The 22,835-nt window shown below is 39.5% G+C and overlaps 1 protein-coding gene across 1 annotated transcript in view; it reads right to left on the bottom strand.

The window, feature by feature from the left end:
• Window positions 1-2,170: 2,170 nt before the first annotated feature.
• Window positions 2,171-22,835, bottom strand: part of cep295 (centrosomal protein 295) — a 99,400-nt gene continuing 78,735 nt past the window's right edge. The window contains exons 23-29 of the mRNA XM_078221801.1: window positions 20,442-21,142; window positions 17,342-17,497; window positions 11,948-12,068; window positions 10,214-10,399; window positions 10,026-10,128; window positions 6,139-6,238; window positions 2,171-3,176 (exon numbers count right to left, since the gene is read on the bottom strand). Coding sequence (XP_078077927.1) covers window positions 3,135-3,176; window positions 6,139-6,238; window positions 10,026-10,128; window positions 10,214-10,399; window positions 11,948-12,068; window positions 17,342-17,497; window positions 20,442-21,142 — 1,409 coding nt within the window. The 3' untranslated portion in view covers window positions 2,171-3,134. The remainder of the gene's footprint in view (window positions 3,177-6,138; window positions 6,239-10,025; window positions 10,129-10,213; window positions 10,400-11,947; window positions 12,069-17,341; window positions 17,498-20,441; window positions 21,143-22,835) is intronic.

The raw sequence follows: 22,835 nt of genomic DNA on the forward strand, positions 1-22,835 counted from the left end.
ATGATACACTCCAGTGTGTGTATAAGATTACGAATTGGTAATGCAAGTCTAAAACAAATGGGGGCGAAAAAGGAAATCTAAGTTCCAGTAGGTTAATACAAACCATCAGTTATCAGACTACTTCACCAAAAGGAATGCTTGTGATGAAAAATTGTTAGGTGTATTAGAAGGATGACTGAGTACATGAGACTTTTTTAAAAAAAAATGTTTTATTTTTCTGTCTTCGGTTTTACTTTTCTGAAAAGGAAAAGCACTTTCTTTTGGAAAATAATGGAATCTGTTGATGTTGAAATTGTGTCATAATACATGTTTTAAATTGGTAACAACTGTGTTAATGTTTTTTCTACCAAATTGGATAAGTTCACATTTTTCCACATTATATTCCATCTACCATGTTATTGCCCAGTTTGTCTAAATCTCCTTGAAGCCTCTTTGATCCTCCTCACAACTCCCAAAGGAGTTTCTCATACTTACAGCTCTGCTTTATTTCCTTGCAGAAGTGAGCTTAGAGTATCAGGGACAGTAGAGTGGTGGGGTGGCCTCCAGTGATGGGTGCCTTGACAGCCACTGTCAGTGTATGCCCACCTGGTTCACCAAGGAGGAGGTCTTGTTCCAGGGCCGTGTTCTCGGCCCAACCATCTTCACCTGCTTCATTAAACTTCCCTCCAACATAAGTTTACAAGTGGGGATGTTTGCTGATGATTATAGTGTTCAGTACTTTCCACAACTGATCAAATATAGAAGCAGTGTTCATATGCAGTAGGATTTGGACAAAAGTGGCAAGTAACATTTGCACAAGTGCCAGGCATTTCCAACAAGTGAGAATATAACCATCTCCCATTAATGGTATTACCATTGCAGAATCTGCCACCATTGACATCCTGTGACTGGGCATTGATCAGAAATATAACTGGACTAGCCATATACCGTGACTGAGATTGGGCCAGATGTTGCAAATTCTGTGGTGAATAATTCACCACCTGCCTCCCCAAAGCCAATCCACAAACTACAAAGCTCCAGTAAGAAGGGTGATGGAGATCTCTAACTAGCCTGGATGAGTGCAGCTACAGCATTCCTTTCAACACCACCCAGGACAAAGTAGCCTACTCCATCCACCACCTTAAACATCCACTCACTGCACCATCGCAAAGTGGTTATGGTGTACCAGTTACAAGGAGCATTACAGAAATCTGCCAAGTCTTAGATAGCACCTTCCACAACCTCCACCATCTAGACTGCTAGCAAATACATTAGAACATCACCACCTTCCGGTTCCCCTCCGAGCCACACAGCATCATCATTTGGAACTATAATCACTGTTCCTTCACTGTTATTGGGTCAAAATCCTGGAACTCCCTAACAGCACTGTGGATGTACTACCCCAGATGGTATACAATGCTTCACAGTAGTCCACTGGCACCTTCGCAAGTGAAATTAGTGATAGACAGTGAAAACTAGCCTTGCCAATGACTCATTTGCATGAACAAATAAAACAGTCGCAGATGTCAGCAATGACTTTCTGCAAAGTCTGAGTACCCCAAGACACTGAGCACATATCTAGAATGTTCATCTTTAACTGAAAACCCTATGTTAGGAACTTTGTTTTTTGTTTGATCTCTGGGCCCAATCCTTCTATCTTATGGAACAATGTGTGGCTGACAAGGCAGCTGGTGTTGCTCCTGGTGCTTTTGTTCCTCTTATTCCCATGTCATGCTGATGGCTGACAACAGAAAAGTGTAGATCAAAGTGAGTAAAGTCCAAAGCAGGTGGAATGGAGTTCCAAATAGTTGAAAAACACCTGCTAAGCAGGAAGAGCACACTTTTTCAGAAGTTATGAGAGCACCAATCTCTTACCTAGGCACGGCTGCAACTATTCAGTTTTGTTCAAAGATTTCCTGACCTGTGAATTTCACTGAAGCATTCCCTGCTGTGCTCTTCCTCCAGTACCCTGGTCAGTTCCACACAGCTCGAGATATATGCGCTGGATTTTAAAGGGTTAAATTCTCAGTTAATTGCTTACTTGACAGCTTCAGAGGTTCCCACTGATCTGCAAACCCGTCTGCAGTGAATTTGGAAACGACAAGATCATGTTGGGTTCCTGACCTGCTGCTTAACCTGCCTCTCCTTGATTAGTGATCATTACTTAACAATTCAGAAGTCAGCCATTTGTAGGTATACTGTACTGTTTATTTTTAATTTTAAAAAGATAGTAGATTTTTGTAGAAGCCTTTTAAACCACTGCAGTATTTTGGCATCACCAATCCAATGGAAGTCCATGATTGTTAACACCCTCTTGAGGTATGATTCCTGAAGAAGTGTATTTTTAGAAGGCATACACATTTGAAATTAAGGTTTCCAACCAGGGAGGTTGGTCTTTTCCAAAATATATTTTAAAAATTGTGTCTCTACACTTTTACAAATTAACATTACTATATACATGAAAAGCAAAACAAGCACCTTGCAAGACAAGGCTTATCTGCTGAGAATATTTGTGAAATAATTGTAAGCACAGCCAAAAGCTTTTAAATGAGAAAACACCAGTTTGATTTTTTTTTTGAAGCTATAAACTAATCTAAAGCAGTCAGACAGTCCAACACACATTGTTAGTTTTATTTGTGGTACTTAATCTAAAAAATAGTATATTTGGACACAATGTACAAATTCATAAAATGTGGTATTTAATACTAGGTATGATTGATCTTGTTTGCATGATTACATTGGAATGCTGACCAATAGTTGACACATTGGAAAAGCTTCCATGCACAAAACTAACAATGTTGCAGATGTACAAAAGATAATATTTATTGACCGATTCAGTTGAAGAAACTAATTTTCCAAAATATATATAGTGATAGGTATTTTTATACAAAATTGTATTAATTAGTCTATAAAATGGATAAATAAAATGTAGTTTATAAAATCTTATATATAAGCATGAACACAAGATTTACAGAATTGAGTAACCATCTAAAATTCTCATCACCATTGTATGAAGATATCTGTAAATGAAGCTTAAAAACTACAAATAAGGTATTTATAAAACTGCATTAAAACCAGAAGTTTATACATTAATACATATTTATTTGGATACGGTTGTGTAAGCTGTTCTTGATTGATTCATAGATCATACAACATTACTGATGAATTTTTTTAGCTCTTAGTTTTTCCAAAGTTTTCTAGGATAAAACAGAAAAATAGCATTTAGTAGTTTCATATAGTTTCAACACAAGTTTAAAAATTGTCTCTAGTAATCACAATGAATGCTCACTAAATGCTATGAAAGACTACTCTGTCACATATTCAATCTGTACTGAACATGTTTTATGTATTCATTTGGTGTGACCAAAATATATATCTGATTTTAAAAAATGGAAGGCATTGATGTAACCTCATATGTATCTTGACTCATTTAGGACACTTAATAAGTAACCTGAGAAGTTGTTTTGGCGTCCTATAATCTCGATACTGCTGTCAAGTTTTACAGACTCATTATATACCCATGTAAGAAAGAAGCATTTTGCCCTTACTGCTGTGCTAGAAATTTCACAACGTGTTAACTGCTTTAACTACAGCCACAAGTGAGTTGTGGTGAGAGATCAAAGCAGAATTTGACTGACCCTCAAGGAACCATAGCAAAATTGGAATCAATAGGATTGGGGGAAAACTCTCCACTGGTTGGAATCTTACCTGGCACAAAGAAAGATAGTTATGGTGTTCGAGATCTATCATCTCATGGCAGGGTATCTGTGCAAGATTTTCCTAGGTACAATCAGCTTCTATAATGACATTACCTCAATTTGGAAGGTCAGAAGTGGGGATGTTTGCTACAGTATCATTCACAACCTCCATAACATTCACAACTTGTGTCCATGTGCAGCAGTATCTGGACAATATTCAGGCTTTGGTGAAATGATAAGTAACATTTGTGCCACACAAGTGCCATGCAATGACCAGCTCCAACAACAGAGAATCTAACCATCTTCTCATGTCATTCAACAGCACTAGCATCGCTGAGTGCCCCCACAATCAACCATCCTGAAGTTATTAACCAGAAACTAAATTCAATCAGCCATATAAATACTGTGGCTACAAGATCAGGTCAGAAGCAAGGAATAACTCACTTTCTGAATCCCCAAAGTTTGTCCACAAGCACATGTTAGCAGTGTGATGGAATACTCTCCGTTTGCCTGGACAAGTGCAGCTCCAACAACACGCAAGAAACTTGACAATATCCAGGACAAAGCAGTGCACTTGATTGGCACGTCACCCAGCCTTAAGCATTCACTGCCTCCACTGCTTGTGCACCATGGCAGCAATGTGTACCGTATTCAAGATGCACTGCAGTAACTCACTAAGCCTCCTTCGAAACCCGTTACTGCTTAACATCTAGAAAGGGCAACACCACACCTATATGTTACCCTCCAAGCGACAGATCATCCTGACTTGGAACTATGTCACCATCTCAAGTGGCCATTTACAGCTGCTTCCCACCTGACCGCAATTATAAGTAAGGAATTTAACAACACCAGGTTAAAGTCCAACAGGTTTATTTGGTAGCAAATACCATAAGCTTTCGGAGTGCTGCTCCTTCGTCAGATGGAGTGGAAATGTGCTCTCAAACAGTGCACAGAGGCACAAAATCAAGTTAGAGTTATTCAGAGAATATTCTGTAAGTTGATTTTGTCTCTGTGCACTGTTTGAGAGCACATTTCCACTCCATCTGACGAAGGAGCAGTGCTCCGAAAGCTTCTGGTATTTGCTACCAAATAAACCTGTTGGACTTTAACCTGGTGTTGTTAAACTCCTTACTGTGTTCACCCCAGTCCAACGCCGGCAGCTCCACATCGCAATTATAAGGCCAGGGAGTGGGGGAGGGGATAGAAAAATCCTGTAGATTAGCTTGCTTGGGCTTTGGGTTTAATGGGTCTACTTTCCCAATCGGAAGACCCCCACCAAGGTATGTCTCCTCCTCCCCTCCAACCCAAACTGATGATTGGTCAACCAAAGAGGTATAACATTTTGATTATATGCTATAAGCTACTGTTGACCCTTCTGTGTAAAGCTAAGAAAATACCACTGTACCATATTGAAGGGCTGTCATTCATTTGGAGAGAGCTTAAAAAAATCCAAATTTTTCATCCAAAATGTCACAACATTTTCTCACCTACTGTTTTTGAGGATTTTTCTCAGTCAGACACCATCCTTGGTTGATAGAAAGGGAGTACGAGTGTTTTATTTCTAGGCCTCCATTTGTGATAAGTACTATTACCAAATGTATGATAATATGAAGTGAAAGTCCAGATAATTATTTTTGAGTTAAATTGGAGTTTCTCCAAATGATAGCTAACTCACTGGGAAGATTAAGGTCAAGTTGGGCAGAAATTAGTTTAGAGCCTGATTTGGAGACCAAAGGATATTCTCAGCAATGACTGGTGGCATTGGTTGCACCTCCATCTGAAGATCAACTACTGATTTCTCCATAGCAGGCTTGGGAAATCCTGTGAAGTTTGAATTGGAATGGATGGGTGACTGTAACTCTCACGAAGTTAACGAGAGCCATTGTTCGTCCTGACTCCCCAAGAACTTCAAATAAAAAATATATTTTTCATCAACCACCACCACTCAGTCACGACTAATAGCTCCAAGGGGTCCTTGCTATACAAGTCCCTGACTTATATAGGATACTAAAAGAAAGGACTCCCCCTAAGTTTAGCAATGGGACAAATGTTTGTGTAGATTGAGCTACTGCTACTAACTTGGTGTGCTTTGTTTCTGGATATCAGGCTAAATGCAAACAGTGTTCTAATTCTTGAAGATAATACTCCATGTTGTTTTCCATTTTTAAAAGTTCTATCACTCACAAATAAGTACTATAGTTGTCCAAGGGAATGACATTGTTCAGCTATATACAACCAGAACAGTCTGTCAATAATACAGAAGAAAACATGAAATCAGTTATTGAGGGGGAAACAATTGCAATGTCTACTTAGCATAAGCAATTACTGAAAACAAAGTATACAGACCTCGTCAACTAAGAAATATGCGGCCTGGAAAGTGAGGAAGTGGCAGATGAATTATCCTTCTAAAATTTATTTTATATTCCTCAGAAATACGAAGATGTACAGACTGAACATTTACCTTTTGGAATTCTTTAGCTTTCTCGCGATTTCTGGCACACACTAGTTGTCTGGTCACCTCCTTTTTCCTGCTTTTCACCTCATCTAGTTGGCTGTAGAGACTGCATGAACAATATGCCAATATAAGGACATTAATAAGTACTAGCACAGAGCAGATCTACAGACACTAACTAGATCCTAAGAAGGGAAGAAAAATTAGATGCTTCGTGGATGAGCAGCTGAAGCTAATTGCTTGCAATTCCTGCACCATGTGGGAACTTCATGTACCTTGGGTCACTATGCGTGCAGGAAGTGTCTCCAGCTTTGAGCTCAGGATTTCCAAGCTGGTGTCACAGTGGAGCTTAAGGTAGGATAAGTGTTCCTGGATTGTACATTCCAGGAAGTGGTCACCCCAGAGACAGTGAGAGTTCAAGATAGCAGATGGGTGGCCACCTGGAAGAAAAAGGTGGAGGTTGAAAGTGCAAGAAACGTCAGGATGTGTGCCATTCTTGTACTCAACAAAGCAGACTGCTGGAAATGACAACATTTGAAGGAGTGTAGCCCAGACCATAGCACCAATGGGCAAGGAAATGCAAAAGAAGGAAGAGTAAAGAGCTGAAATGCAGTCCTGATAGAAGATCCCATAGTTAGGGGAACAAACTAGTGCTTCTGTAACCAATATCATGCTGCCTCTCTGATGCCAGGATTAAAGAACAACACAGAGGGTGAAAAATATTCTGCAGGGAAAGGTGTGAGCCAGTACAGAGAGCAGGTATTGACACCCGATGGTCAAGGCTTTTAACAGCTGGGAGAAGGTAAATAGTAGGACCTCAAAGGTAGTAATCACCAGATTACTCCCAGTGCCACACGCTTGTGCAAGTAGAAATAGGAAGAGAGGGGGAGAAATGGGAAGCTAGACTTGAGGTATGGTGCAGGTGGGACAGGACATGGAGAATGGTTCGGGGGGAAGGATGCACCTGTTCAAAAGGGCCAGGTTGAACCTCAACAAGATTGGGTCCAATGTGTTCATGACAAAGTTTACTAGTTTTGTTTGGAAGGGTTTAAACTAATTTGGCAGGGAAATGGGAACCAACAAAGAAGTAGAGAAGGGAAAAAGGTGCATAAAGAAGTGACAGTTTTGTATAGTACTAGAGCAGGACCCAGTGTCATATTAGATAGGAGCAGAAGGAGGAATACAAACATAGTGCATTTGAGTTGTAAACCTAAGGGTGAAGACGACGACTGGTGAGTTACAAGCATAACTAGCCATGTGCAAATATGACACAGTGGTAGTCACAGAAATGTGGCTCAAAGATGATGAGTGGAAGCTTAATATTCAAAGATACAAAATGTTCAGAAATGATTAGGGAAAAGTAGGTGGGGCAGCAGTACTGATTGGGGAAGCTATTGTAATATTGCAAGAAGATGATGTGTTGGAGGGAGCTAAGACAATTCATTTGGTTAGAGTTCAGAAGCTAAAAAGGGATGATCACATGACCGAAATATGCTATAGGCCTCCATATAGTCAGAGGCAGAGGAGCAAATCTACTGGGAAATAATAGAAATATGTAAGAACTACAGTATAGGCTGTGATAATGGGGAACTATATTACCTAAGTATTGATGAGGATAATGTTTGAGCTCATTTTGAAGCAAAGATGATTCAGAGGAGATTTGAGAGAGTTGGACAAGATTGACCGGTTTAAGTCGACAAAGAAAAGCTGTTCCCATTAGCTAATTGTACTAGACTAAATGACACAAATCTAAGTTTTGGTCAAGAAATGCGGAAGAGGGGGTTAAATGAGGAGGAACTTCTTAACCAGCAGGAGCTTAAAACCTGGAACGTAATTCACGTATGTGGGTGGCGGAAGTGGAAACAAAGAATGGTTTCAAAAGGACATTGGATGGGCATTTGAGTTGAAATAAACTTATACAAGGAACAAGCAGGGGAATGGAACTGCCCTCGTGCTGGCATGGACTTGATGGGTCAAATGGTCTTGTTATGACAACTCTGACTCTCTGATAAGGAGACTGACAAGGACTTAGTTTCCCAAACACTTAAACTGAATTCATGAAATTAGTTCAGCAACCAGAGATCATTTTTGTGAACAATGTCATGGAATCATATGACAGTTACTAAGGTGCATGAATAGATATTTTGTACTTGTAATAAAGAGCAGCAAAACCAGAAATGTTATTGGCATTTTTAACCTGTGTATGGTTTGCTTCATTAATGCAAATACTTTATTTTAAGATAATTCTGCCTATGAAATTACATTTAAATGCTAAGCTTTTAAAGTTAACTTGGCCACATTTTGAACTTGGCAGCATGCTGGGATTAGCTTGAGAAATTGACTGCATTATTTGAAATTACAATGCAAGCAGAAACAGGCTTTTTTCATGAGCGAAAACAAAGCTTTCATGGCCACAACTCCAAATTGGTTATGAAAGTTAGAGATGGCCTGTACCAAGCAATTGCATAACAGATAATGGAAAGGTTATAATTCTGTATACAGCCATTTGTGTTCAGTGAGGCTTGGGTCAAGTCTGTCGGGACTGGCTTTTGCTAGTATCTCTCTCTCACTCACTCCCAGTTTTTACACTCCCTATAATGTGTTAATTTTAAATTCTGCTCAATAAAAGAAATTCAACGTACTAGTGCTGTCTTAGTCTATTCTGAGGAATGAATGGATCCGACAAAGGTCAAGGACGAATTTCTTATTTACACCTCAATTCAAGCACAAAACGCCAAGGAGTTAAGTTTGGGACTTTCAGAAAATCTAAGTCTTGGGGGAAAAAAAACTTTTGTTACTAATTTATTCTTCTGCTAACTTAAATACTGTCATGTCCAGGAAATTAATGCTTTCCTTTTGTGTTGTAGCTTTCTGTTTAATGTGATGATTGAGGATTTTGTGAATTCTCCTAATTCTTCTTCTGTGGAAGTCCAAATACCCAACATGTTAACACAAATAAAGACGGTAATGTTACTATGTGACAGCATCATCTAACAAAGAAGATAGTGAGAATAAAAAGGTAGCCCCAGAGATAATCTGAAGAGCAACCTCAAATCATGAGAAAATCCCTCAAAAAGTAACTCCCAATTCCAAAAGGCCTTTGATAAGGTAGTACAAAATAGACCAATGAATAAGGTCAGAGGTTACAGAGTCAGGTAACAAGCAGCAGAAAGGACAACAACAGACTGAAAGACAGCAAGCAGAGAGTAGAGGTGAAGGGTATCTATTCAGAGTAGGAGATGATGGGGAAGCAGGGTCTACAAGGATCATCTGGATCGACTTTTTAAAAAAACAACAATTTTGTTCTTGGAAATAAAACAATTATTTCTAAACTTGCGGATGACAGACACCAAGTTGGAGGGACAGTCAACATGACAGAGGATTGCAACAAATTACAAAAATATATTAATAAGCTTTCATTACAAAGTTTCCATATGGATCTCAAAAGAGAAGTGAGGTAATCACTGCCTTGGCTCAAAACTGTGGAATTCCTCAATCTTCAGTTTCTCTCCACTGTTCTTCTTTAAAGTGCTTCTTAAAACCCTGCCTCTTTGACCAATATTTTGGTCATCTGCCATAAAGTCTCATTTGGGTTGGTGTCAAATTTTGCTCAGTAACATTCTTGAGAAGTCCCTTGGGGAATTTTACTACATTAAAGATGCAATTGCAATGCAATGTGTTGTTGATATACCAATGGAACATAAATTACCTTTTGAAATCACATCTAGTCACCTTTGGTTTTTGGTTATTCAGTATATGGGTAAACTTCAATATGTAATCGGATTTAAAATGGTTAAAATAACTGTTGCACAGAAAACTCCAACTGTGACTAAGTTTGCTATTATTTTTAAAGAAATCATACCTATAACAGAATTCTACAACTATTTCTACCATACCGGAGTGTTCTTTGCCGCATCTCTACTTCTATAACCTGTCTGTCTTCGGGAGTAGAGACTTTCACTTCCCCCACCATCTTCAATTGGGCTGCTACTGATGATGCTGATTAGTACAGGAAAATGAATGAGATTAGGTACGTGTCAAATAATTTGAGCAAATATTGAAAAATGTACAGAACAATTCTTACCAAACAAAGTCTGTTCTTGTTTTAAAGGTATTGGTTTCTTGTGTAGTTCAACAGACTTCATTATTCCAGCTCGTTCATTTCTTTTCATGTTCTCCACTCGTTTTGCAGAGTTTGTAAGAAATTTATGTTTTTTCTTTAGAACTGCTTCATTTGAAACCTTAGGTGATTCAAACTCAAATATCATAACTGGAAAGCAGAAGAACATTTTACTTAAAGTATTTAATAAAAATGATTATCACTTTATCCTGAAACAAGATCTAGGTTGTTGTAAGCTATTTTAACAGCGGGATCAACCCACTTAAAATAAAGTCAATGCCAATTAAAATAGTTGACAATTTGGGGAATTTTTCGTGAAAATGTCCACTATTTTAAGAGACGTTTAGACAATTTATTTTCAAGTTAATTTTGCACTGTAACTTCAAGGATGTTTTACAATTGCACAGGTGATTTCCACGGTTTAACCATTGCTTCTTCCAGCATTCAACTTCCCTTGCCTTGTCTGTATTTCATGAATGCTACAATAGCAAATGCTCTTTTGAACTTTCCTCTCCTGCTCCTCAGCTCTAAATATGAAATGTGTTCTCTCTTCACAGGTGCTGCCCGAGTACTTAAAGCATACTCTATTTTATTTCCGATTTCTAGCATCCATGTTTTTTTACTTTTTTATAGATTTAAAGTAATTATCAGAGTTATTAAGAGTTGTAGAGGCAGAAACTCGCACTGCATTTAAAACAGTTAAGATAAATACTTGAGCTTTCTGCAATCTACTAGGGTATAGATCAAGAGCTTGGCAGCATAGAGATGATGGGCTGAGTGGGCTCATCCTTGTCATAAATCTTCCTATGTTTCTAATTAAGCATTTGAAGAGGGAATGTCTCCAGCCCCATCAAACAGCCCATGGGAGTCCTGATGTCCTGCTGAATGTGGTGTCAGCCAAACATCGGGATTCCCACCGGGTGTGAAGGCAATGGCGATTCACTCCACCCGCTCCAATCAGGTTCTCGCCCATACAATTAGCAGGCTGGATAGTCCATTCAGCAGTATCCCGTCATGCACCCGCTTCCCTAGTGGGAAATGCACCAGGCAGGCTTTGGTACTGGTAATAACCAGCGTGGATCTGGAGTGTTGGATCCGGAGTGATGTCAAGGAAGTAGGTCCAATGGCCATGTGCCCTCTGCCGCTGCCAGGTTGCAGAGAAATGGTTCTTCAAGTGTCCTGGGGTTTGAGTGGGATTGGGACAAGAGGTTGATTTCAGCACTGTCCCCTGGGATGGAGGTCCCATGGCTAGGCTGTCCCTTCTAGTCTTGGTAGACCTGAAGTTAATCCCTGGCATGGTGATTTCGGGCAACATTCTGCTCAACATCTTCATTCCTGAGAGAACTTTGAAGTGACTTGGTGACTTTAATCTCCATGCCCCCAGTCACCTGGCAGGTGTTTAAATCACAGCAGCACTCCATTCTGCATCATGGACGCGCACGCACACGTGAGCTGACCCCTCTGAAGTCCTCGGACAGAGAGAAGATGTCATTTTCAATAGCTGGTCATCCCACTGAATAGTCTATTACTACCATGACCACTAATAGGCAGAAAGCAAACAATTTCTCTAAAATCATTTACTGACAGTTGAAAAAAAATGTACCACAAAAATGTGTGTAGAAGGAACAACACAATGTATGAATAAATATTAAAGCATCAGTGTTTTCAACATTAGTATTCTGAAGTTGTTTTTTGTACCTGTTGGAGATTTTTGACTTGAAGATTCCTCATAATTTAGATTACGATTTGCAACTGTTAAGGTGTGCAAGGTAGAAACTGTGTGATCTGAGGTATTAATATTTGGTTGCAACCCACTTGCCTACATAAAAAGATAGAATATTTATTATTCTCCATGACTTATAAGACCAAACATATTAGGGAACAAAGAAATAATAACTCTCAATACCTCACTTAGAACACCACAGTTGAAATGGATTCTCTTAACACTTAAGGGGAGATGGTGGCGCAGTGGGAATGTCATTGGATGAGTAATCCAGAGCCCAGGCTAATCGTTGGAAGGTACAAGTTCAAATCCCACCTTGGCAGCTGATGGAATTAAACTGAACTGCTAGAATATAAAGCAAGTCTCCATAATACGTGACTCCAGTAATGTGGCTAACTTATAAGTGCCCTTTGAAAAGGCCGTGAGCCACTCAACTCAAGGGCAATAAGGGATGGGCCACAAATGTTGGCTTTGCCAGCGATGTCCACATCCCATGAAAGAATAAAGAAAAAAACAAGTCCCCTTATCTTTTAGCACCTCAAGTCCAAACAGAAAGGAAAAAGATACAAAAACCAAGATTGGGAAAGGGTAAATTTTAGAAAGCTAAGGAGGGAGTTTGCTGAATTGTTGGATCAGAAACAGGATATTAAATGGGCAATAGAAACCAGAGCTCAATCTGCCCACTTCCTTTCATAATAGCGATGGGCAGGGTACAAGCAAACTACCCACTCCAAAAGAATATATTATTACTCATTTAAACATTCAAATAATGCTGCAAGCCTCAGAATTTTTTTCCACTGTCTTAGTGTTCATGTTGACTGGCCAAATTTCCTAGGCTAAGGGAAACATAGCAGATTAAAGATGAGGACTGCTCCATGGAATAGGCAAGTGCTTTCCGAGAACGGCTTGTGAGTCACGAGGAATAGGTGCGTTTACCCTGGCTCACCCTAGCAATCAGACCAAGACCAACTTCATGTCATCTCCCACTCACCTATCACAAATGTTTTCCATGAGCCTTTCAAGATTGCCCTTCTTCCTATCCAAAGTTACCTCTCCAGATCTTAGACCCAACATTGATGTCTCCTCTCACCTATGATCAGTCCAGCCACCCCACTGATGTCACCCCCAACCCTCAATCTCTCCCCATCTCCTTTCAATGCGGCTACCTATGATCAGGAAACAGACTACTGCCATTAAATTTAACCGGAAGAACCAGATAGCAGAATTGCAACTTCACCCCATCCCAATACTATTATCTGGGTCTATGGGCAGGATTTTCCTTCATCACAGCGGAAGGATCTTATGGTCCTGCCATTCTCAACAGAGTTTCCCATTGAATACACCCCTCGCCGCCAGGAAACCTGCAATGGTGGTGGCCCGTTGGCAGGATCACAAGATCCTACTGGTGTGAGCGGCAGCAAGATATATGCAGATGTGTCTCATGGCAGTATAGGACATATGTACTCCACATGTTTTACAGAACCGTGGCTTGCATAATAACTGAGTTTCAATAGTTTGGAGGTAACTACGGCATAAATGAATGTTAGTTCAAAAGTGTGTCAACAACAAAGTTATTCATGACTGAATATTTATGTTCACTAGCAAGTAACATAATAAAGAACAGCCACATGGTGTCTGTTATTTTTAATTTCTTTTGCCTATGATTTACAGTCCTGGTCAAATTAATAATGCAGCAACTTTATAAGATGGTTTTGTAAAGGAAATATCTCAGAAGCTTATCCACTGATGTACAGCAATGAAAGGAATGTGGTGTCTCACATGCTGCTAAGCATTTAAGAGCGTAGTTAAGTGAATTACATTTTTAAATAAACTTTCTTCTGCTTAGATGTCATGTAATTATTAAAAATCTTGATGCATTAACTATTCTAATCATGGATATTAAACTTCTGAAATCTAACAAAGATCACACCATGCAATTCTTTTTATTATTCAAGAGTTACTTGGCAGCTCAATAACCTTAAATTCAAGTTACATGATACAACACTGCTCAACATATTCCTTCTAACCTTTGATTTTTTCATACCCTAACAGTGACACTTCTTGGATCAGCTCATAGCTGTAATTCAAATACCTACAAAAAGATATTTTCCAACAATGTAAAAATTACTCGGTTATCTTCATTCTAGCAAAGGAAATGTTCTTACTGTATGCAGCCTTGTATGCTCCAAAGCAGAGGCAAAACCATTGCACAAAGCTGAATCTGGTATCAGAAAAGCTTCTAAATTCCACAAGGCCAGTTATTTAAAAGGTTAGCTTGGGGATTTAAAGTCAGTATTACAATCAAATAGCCGTAATACAAATCAGCTAAATTAAAAGTCAATTTTGAACCCAAGTATTCAAGGGTCAGAAGACCAAGTGAATTTCTAAGCTTCTTAAGAGGGTAGTTGATGACTCATCTGTCGAATTTGTTTTATGTTCAGGTTGCTAAACTAAATAACTGCTCCATTTCACAAGAATGGAAATATTTATTCAAAGAACATTATTGGGTTCCCCAAGATCTAATTTTTCAAGAAAATAATAAAACCATTTGTGGCTTTGTGGTGCATGATCAGATTAATTTTCTTAAAACGTCCAAGACTAATACATCCCATTCAAACATTAGATCATTTTCTTGTTTTTAAATAAATAGTCTAAAATATTTGCATCTGATGAAAAAAATGAAGGCCATGTAGATGTGCAGAGAGTAATATTACAATGAGCAATGTAACAGTTGTATACCATGGTTTTGCATATTTATGGAAGTTAAGATTATAGATAATTGTATTATCTTTAAGCATTGAAGGGATTGACTTTGGTATGCTATATGTTTTATAAAAACTTCATTGTAGTCAAACAAAATGCCTTTCTCAATTTCAACTTTGCAATAGTTTAGGAGACAGTGGTTAAAAATTATTTTGTCCCACAATGCTCCTTTTATTAATTTTTTTCATTGATTGCGAATATTTGATCCAGCAAAAGGAGTCATCGTTCCACAGTCATAGATTACAGTTACTGCTCACACTGTAATATTTTGCTGCATTTCTAAATTTCCTACACTGTTGAAAAGCACTGTTTTAAACTATATTTTTAAGTAGACCATCAAGGTTGAGAATACAACTTGCACTGAATAATTTTGGGATACATAAAGTACTACTCCAGTGTACTGTACCAACTCTAAATCTTGTGTATTGCAAGTTTAATGATTTTCTAGCAGTAACACAAAAACAAATCTTCCAAATAGGAATGTGGGGTAGAGCACCGGCACTGGAGGGGGTGTAGAGCAGATTCACGAGGTTGATTCTGGAGTTGAGAGGGTTGGGCTTATGAGGAGAGACTGAGCAGACTGGGGCTATACTAATTGGAATTTAGAAGAATGAGGGGAGATCTTATAGAAACATATATTATAAGGGGAATAGATAAGATAGAAGCAGGGAAGTTGTTTCCACTGGCGGGTGAAACTAGAACTAGGGGGCATAGTCTCAAAATAAGGAGAAGCAGATTTAGGACTGAGTTGAGGGGGAACTTCTTCACACAAAGGGTTGTGAATCTGTGGAATTCCCTGCCCAGTGAAGCAGTTGAGGCTACCTCATTGAATGTTTTTAAGGCAAGGATAGATAAAGTTTTGAACAGTAAAGGAATTAAGGGTTATGGTGAGCGGGCGGGTAAGTGGAGCTGAGTCCACAAAAAGATCAGCCATGATCATGGGCTCCGAGGGCTTGTGTGGCTTTTGCTGCCAAGGAAACCTGTTGGACTTTGGCCTGGTGTTGTTAAACCTCTTACTATCTCATAGAAGACAGAGGGTGGCGGTGGATGGAAAATTTTCAGACTGGAAACCGGTTGCCGGCGGTGTACCACAGGGATCAGTGCTGGGTCCTCTGCTATTTGTGATTTTTATCAATGACTTGGAGGAGGGGGCTGAAGGGTGGGTCAGTAAATTTGCTGATGACACAAAAATTGGTGGAGTAGTGGATGAGATGGAGGGCTGTTGTAGGCTGCAAAGAGACATTGATAGGATGCAGAGCTGGGCCGAAAAATGGCAGATGGAGTTTAACCCTGATAAGGGCGGGGTGATTCATTTTGGGAGGACAAATTTGAATGCGGATTTCAGGGTCAACGGCAGGGTTCTGAGGAATGTGGAGGAACAGAGAGATCTTGGGGTTCATATCCACAGACCTCTGAAGGTTGCCACTCAAGTGGATAGAGCCGTGAAGAAGGCCTATAGTGTGTTAGCGTTTATTAACAGGTGGTTTGAGTTTAAGAGCTGTGGGGTTATGCTGCAACTGTACAGGACCTTGGTGTGACCACATTTGGAATATTGTGTGTAGTTCTGGTCACCTCACTATAAGAAGGATGTGGAAGCATTGGAAAGAGTGCAAAGGAGATGCTGCCTGGTTTGGAGGGTAGGTCTTATGAGGAAAGGTTGAGGGAGCTAGGGCTTTTCTCTTTAGAGCGGAGGAGGATGAGAGGCGACTTAATAGAGGTTTATAAGATGATGAGGGGGATAGGTAGAGTGGACGTTCAGAGACTATTTCCTCGGGTGGATGTAGCTGTTACTAGGGGGCATAACTATAAGGTTCATAGTGGGAGATATAGGAGGGATGTCCGAGGTAGGTTCTATGCTCAGAGTGGTTGGGATGTGGAATGGACTGCCTGCTGTGATAGTGGAGTCGGACACTTTAGGAACTTTCAAGCGGTTGTTGGATAGGCACATGGAGCACACCAGAATGATAGGGAGTGGGATAGCTTGATCTTGGTTTCGGACAAAGCTCAGCACAACATCGAGGGCCGAAGGGCCTGTACTGTGCTGTTCTATGATCTTATTGAATGGCGGAGCAGGCTCGAGGGGCCAGATGGCCCACTCCTGCTCTTAGTTCTTATGTTCTTATTATGTAGTGCACTTGAGGATAGTATTATCATAAATACAGAGTACACATCAATGTCCAATGACTGTCAACTAGCAAGGTATATTTAATACAGAATGTGCATCTCAAATACGTACAAGAAGCTCTCGACACTCATTAAAAAGCATAATACAAATACTAGATGCTACGTTATGTTTGTCTCTTTTCATACAAGAGCTGCATTTTATTTTAGAGACTGCATATAGTATCAGACCTTACTGAATTTTAGTCAGTTACTTGGCCAGCTAAGCAATAGTGTTAGAGAGTTACATCCATCAAGGAGTTTGATAGCAAAAGTTATGAACAAGTTATCACTGTTGTATGCCAAATTGTAGCCTGAAATTTATTTACATCTATTAAGTTTAAGTTGACTCATGCAGCTGAATTTTGCTTACGGGTAAGGAATACCAGATAATTTGTAAATCAAAGATGTGACACCAAAGGAATAATGTTTGTTTGACATTTTACCTGAGAAAATGCTTGGAATTCATTCAATTCATTTTTAGTTGTCAGATTTTCAATTGGAAACTCCTGTCCGAGTTCATCTTCTACTAAAGTTGAATCATTCAACGTCAACTGCGTTAGTTCAGGTTCTTCCATGATCCCAATATCTGATTCAATCTCCTAAAATGAAATTTATAAAATGGATCATTATAACTCCCCAACATCAGTCGCATATATATTATGAAGAAAAATCCCAAGTACAAGGCTCATAAAAATGAACTACATTCAATGCCTTACACTGTGTATTACAACATAAAAATAATATTGTAAAACATTTTCTTGACAGCACTGCTGAACTGTGCTCCCAAAAGATTGGAATTTTTGAATGCTTAAGTTTTACAATGAACAATTCTTCAATTAAAAATCATTACCAAAGAAGTCCTGCTTTGTCAAATTTGTACATACGACTGACTGTTTGACATTCATTGTATTTTGCCAGTCATGAATTGTGGACTGTTTATTTCAAAATAATAGTTTTAAAATCAGATAATATTTATTTTGTGTGTTATTATCCATCGCATTTCAGATGTGTGTTTTGTGCTGATAGCTTTTTAGCTACTTCTGATAGAACTAACCTTTGGAGAGCAGTGAGGCCAACAAGGAGTCCTGTTGGTAAGTTAATATGGGAGAGGTAAAGCTAGTATTGGTCAGTCATGGGATTACTTAGCTGTTTGGATACTCTTAGCATCTTAATATTATTAGTGTACAGTACTAATAAAATCATTGGCTGGGGTTATTAGCAGCAGGGTTCAAAATTTGTAAAATTTATTTTGTTTATTCTCGTTTTGAGAATTTCTCAAGGGCTACTTTTTGATTTGATTTTCAGGGGTTCGAGGGGGTGGGGGTGTGTGGAAGGGGGGCTCTGTCCTGTGCAGGTGTCGGCCTGGATGTTTAAAATAATTACTCTGAAGTTAGATGTGTTTTCCCCTTCTAATTCCTTCAGAATGACCACGAGCATAAAACTAGCAGGACATCTGAAATTAGCAATTTAAATCACTTTGTCAGATGGTTCCCAGTCCAGCACAATTGTCTGGAGAAACAGGGAAGTTAGCCCTTTTGGACAATTGCCGGGTAAACCCTTAGCTGGGAGCTTCTGACAGGGATGCCCCGACACATCTTTGGGCTACCTCCCAGATGTGACAATGGGGAGCCAGGAAGTTATGGCCCACTGTATCACAACTATGATATTCAACATCTCAAATTTGTTAAACTATAAAATGTCATATCTGTAACAATTTCATTGATAATATAGGCAAAATTATAAATCCAATTGCTTCAATTAAAGTTGAACTTAACATCAAAATTGAAATATTTATCTCAACGATTGCAAAAATAATTTAAACTTCAAATTGGGTAGGGTGGTATTAAAATGGAGGGGATGATCAGTGAATTTTGTAATTTGGGTTCATACTCTACTCAGGACGATGAAGTCAAAGTCTCCTCTTTGCTGGTATGAATTAGTTGTGATGTGGAGATGCCGGCGTTGGACTGGGGTAAGCACAGTAAGAAGTCTCACAACACCAGGTTAAAGTCCAACAGGTTTATTTGGTAGCAAATACCATAAGCTTTCGGAGCAATGCTCCTTCGTCAGATGGAGTGGTCTCTGTTCTCAAACAGGGCACAGACACAGAAATCAAATTACAGAATACTGATTAGAATGCAAATCTCTACAGCCAGCCAGGTCTTAAATGTACAGACAATGTGGGTGGAGGGAGCATTCAACACAGGTTAAAGAGATGTGTATTGTCTCCAGACAGTACAGCTTGTGAAATTGTGCAAGTCCAGGAGGCAAGCTGTGGGGGTTACTGATAATGTGACATAAATCCAACATCCAGGTTTAGACCGTCCTCATGTGAGCGGAACTTGGCTATCAGTTTCTGTTCAGTGACTCTGCGCTGTCGTGTGTCGTGAAGGCCACCTTGGAGAACGCTTACCTGAAGATCCAAGGCTGAATGCCCGTGACTGCTGAAGTGCTCCCCCACAGGAAGAGAACAGTCTTGTCTGGTGATTGTCGAGCGGTGTTCATTCATCCGTTGTCGTAGCGTCTGCATGGTTTCCCCAATGTACCATGCCTCGGGACATCCTTTCTTGCAGCGTATCAGGTAGACAACGTTGGCCGAGTTGCAAGAGTAGGTACCGTGTACCTGGTAGATGGTGTTCTCACGTGAGATGATGGCATCCGTGTTGATGATCCGGCACGTCTTGCAGAGGTTGCTGTGGCAGGGTTGTGTGGTGTCGTGGTCACTGTTCTCCTGAAGGCTGGGTAGTTTGCTGCGGACAATGGTCTGTTTGAGGTTGCGTGGTTGTTTGAAGGCAAGAAGTGGGGGTGTGGGGACGGTCTAAACCGGGATGTTGGATTTATGTCACATTATCAGTAACCCCCACAGCTTGCCTCCTGGACTTGCACAATTTCACAAGCTGTACTGTCTGGAGACAATACACATCTCTTTAACCTGTGTTGAATGCTCCCTCCACCCACATTGTCTGTACATTTAAGACCTGGCTGGCTGTAGAGATTTGCATTCTAATCAGTATTCTGTAATTTGATTTCTGTGTCTGTGCCCTGTTTGAGAACAGAGACCACTCCATCTGACGAAGGAGCATTGCTCCGAAAGCTTATGGTATTTGCTACCAAATAAACCTGTTGGACTTTAACCTGGTGTTGTGAGACTTCTTACAATGAATTAGTTGGGCAGTACTGATCCAGTTTTCATTGACCATGAGTCCACAACACAGGATATGGCACAAACTGGCAATCTCATTCAGAGCACAACAACAACGGGCTCTTGGTGCAATAGGAATGGAGATGCATTGTTGAGACAAGGGATGAGCTTTACTTTGCTGCAATTTAACACTGGCCTATTTCAAAATTAAACTACAAAAATGTAAAGGGTTATAAAACTGACAATTCTTTCAACAGGAATAAATATTTTGCCATAATAAAATTGCACCAACTTGCTGTAAATAACAAACTAAATGGTTAATACAATAGAATCACTCAATCCATTCTGTTCACAGGCACAACACTTGATTTTTGAATGAAGTTTATATGTTAAAAACATACCCACACTGGTATGGTACTTTGAGACGTGTAAACTTTTGATGCAAGTTTTGAAGACCAAGGCTGTTCAACCTTAAATTCAAGTTCATTTTCCAGTATAGCAGCAGTTTCTTCTTTTGCATGAGGTAATTGCTCAGAATGCATCATGTGAGTCTGTACTGAAACATGTTGCACATCACTGCCAGTGCAATACTGTTCCTCTGGTAACATTAACTTGAAGGGTTCACTACGTAGATCATTCAAAGTAGCCACTTCATTTGACTCATTGGAGTTTAACCTCTTGGTAAATGTGATGACCTGTGGAGTTATGCACTCACAATCTTCCAGCTGTTTTCCATTTTGATCAGAAATGTTATAGTTGCCATCATTTGCTGAACTCAATGTTGCATTTAGCTGGGTGAATGAACCAAAATGCTCCAGTGAGGTTTCTCTGTCACCTCCTCGCAAATATTCAGTTGCCAAGTCAGAGCAAGCTGATTGGTCTGCAGATTCCAGAATCCGTGAAGCAGCAGCTACAGTTCCTTGTCTTATAAGAAGAGGTGGAGGAAGGTATTCACTGGTTATTGAAGATGCTGCGTTATTAAATCCTTGTTCTGAAGTTCTGTCATATCTTAAACTTCCACCAGACTGGTCCATGTCCCAAGTGTGTTTACTTGGAGTAATTTCCAGTTGAAGGCATTGAAAAGATTTCAATCCACCATCTTCTAAAAAATAGAATCATCTTCAGTCACATAATTCACAGCACATTTTCAGCAAAGTGGTCTATATTATATCCTGTGCTTATTGTACACCAAAGCATTTGTTTTGCTTACTGTATTTACTGAAACAATACATGGTACTTATGAAATAATTCAATAAAGCATGGCCTGGTTTCATTTATAAAAAAAGTGAAATATTAAGACATTTTACTTCTTCCAGGGAGGTGAATGGGATATAGATAACTTGGGGCACACTTAGTTTTAAAATAATCAAAATTAAATGAGAAAAACGGCACTTAAATACTGCTGAAATTTAACAAAACACTTATATTTGCAACAAAGACAGTTATATTCGCCAGCAAAAAAAAACTTACGGAAAACACTATATACAATAACAATTTTTGTCTGTCTGGATTGTTTTGATTAGTCAGTTTAAGGGGCACATCTAGGACTGCAGTGGTTGGAGCATAGAAACAGCAGTAGTTAGGGAGAGCCCAACAAAGATACTCTTGCTGCAGAGATTGGTACCACGAGGGAGGGAAATGGCATGATAGGGATAACATGGGAACGATGGAATAATATAGGGAGGGAATGGCATAGGAGGTGTGGATAAAATTGAATTGGTGCAGTGTAGCTAAATGGCAGGGACAATTATCTGATACCATTTATTATCTGAAAGCTATTCAATGTGCCAAAACTGAAGATTCATTAGATTTGAACAAAAAGGTTTTAGAAAAATTGTCAGGTGAATTAAATGAATACATCAGCATTTAGTCTATAGACAAAGGAGATGTAACAGTTTAAGACCTCCAGTGCTTTTATACAGCTTAACTCCAATGGGCATGCCACCTCACAAACTTAATACACAAAGGTGTAGTTATCAGGCTGCTGTAAAACTTAAACACAATTGATAGGAAGCTGTTTTACACGTGATTCACATTCTGCTATTTTGCTTTCGGACAGTGCTGTCTTTTATTCTGCTATTTACACCTATTCTGGAATGATGCTTTGTTCCGTTACCAATCCCACTTTTTGTCTTTTGTTCCAGGACATCTTTGTAATTTAATCTCCTCTGCCCTTGAACCTGCTCCTGACTTCCTTTTTGCTCCACATGACTCTCCTTTTATGACAGCATATAACCCAACACATTTCTGCCTCTCTTCAGTTCTTCAATGTTAACTCTTACTCACTCCACAGATGCTGCCAGACCTGCTGAGGTTTTCCATTTTTATTATCATTTTTCCAATCTTTGAGAACAGATTGGTCAGGTAATAACTGGTCAGATTGGATTTCCCATGCTTTTGTGGACTTAGGAAATAAACGTGAATATCCTGTGTTATACTTTCATTAGGTTGGCATTAGGTTAGGTGTACCCAGTAATGGACGTGACATGCTCTTCTACTCTCCTCATTGAACCTGGGTTTATCCCCTGGATTTATGGTAATGGTAGTGTGAGGGATATGTCAGGTCACAAGGTTAAGAGTTCATGGTGGAACACAATTCTGCTACTGCTGATGGCCCACAGCACCTTGTGGAAATATATCATACCTTCACTGTCACTGGGTCATAATCCTGGAACTCCCTACTTAATCATCATCAGCTTCTCAAGGACAATTAGGGATGGGCAGTAAATGCCGGTGTAGCCAGCAATACCCACATCCCATAAATTAATTATAAAAAAATCTTGTACCTTCACATA

Source organism: Mustelus asterias, chromosome 10, assembly GCF_964213995.1.
Source record: "Mustelus asterias chromosome 10, sMusAst1.hap1.1, whole genome shotgun sequence".
Taxonomy (NCBI): Eukaryota; Metazoa; Chordata; class Chondrichthyes; order Carcharhiniformes; family Triakidae; genus Mustelus; species Mustelus asterias.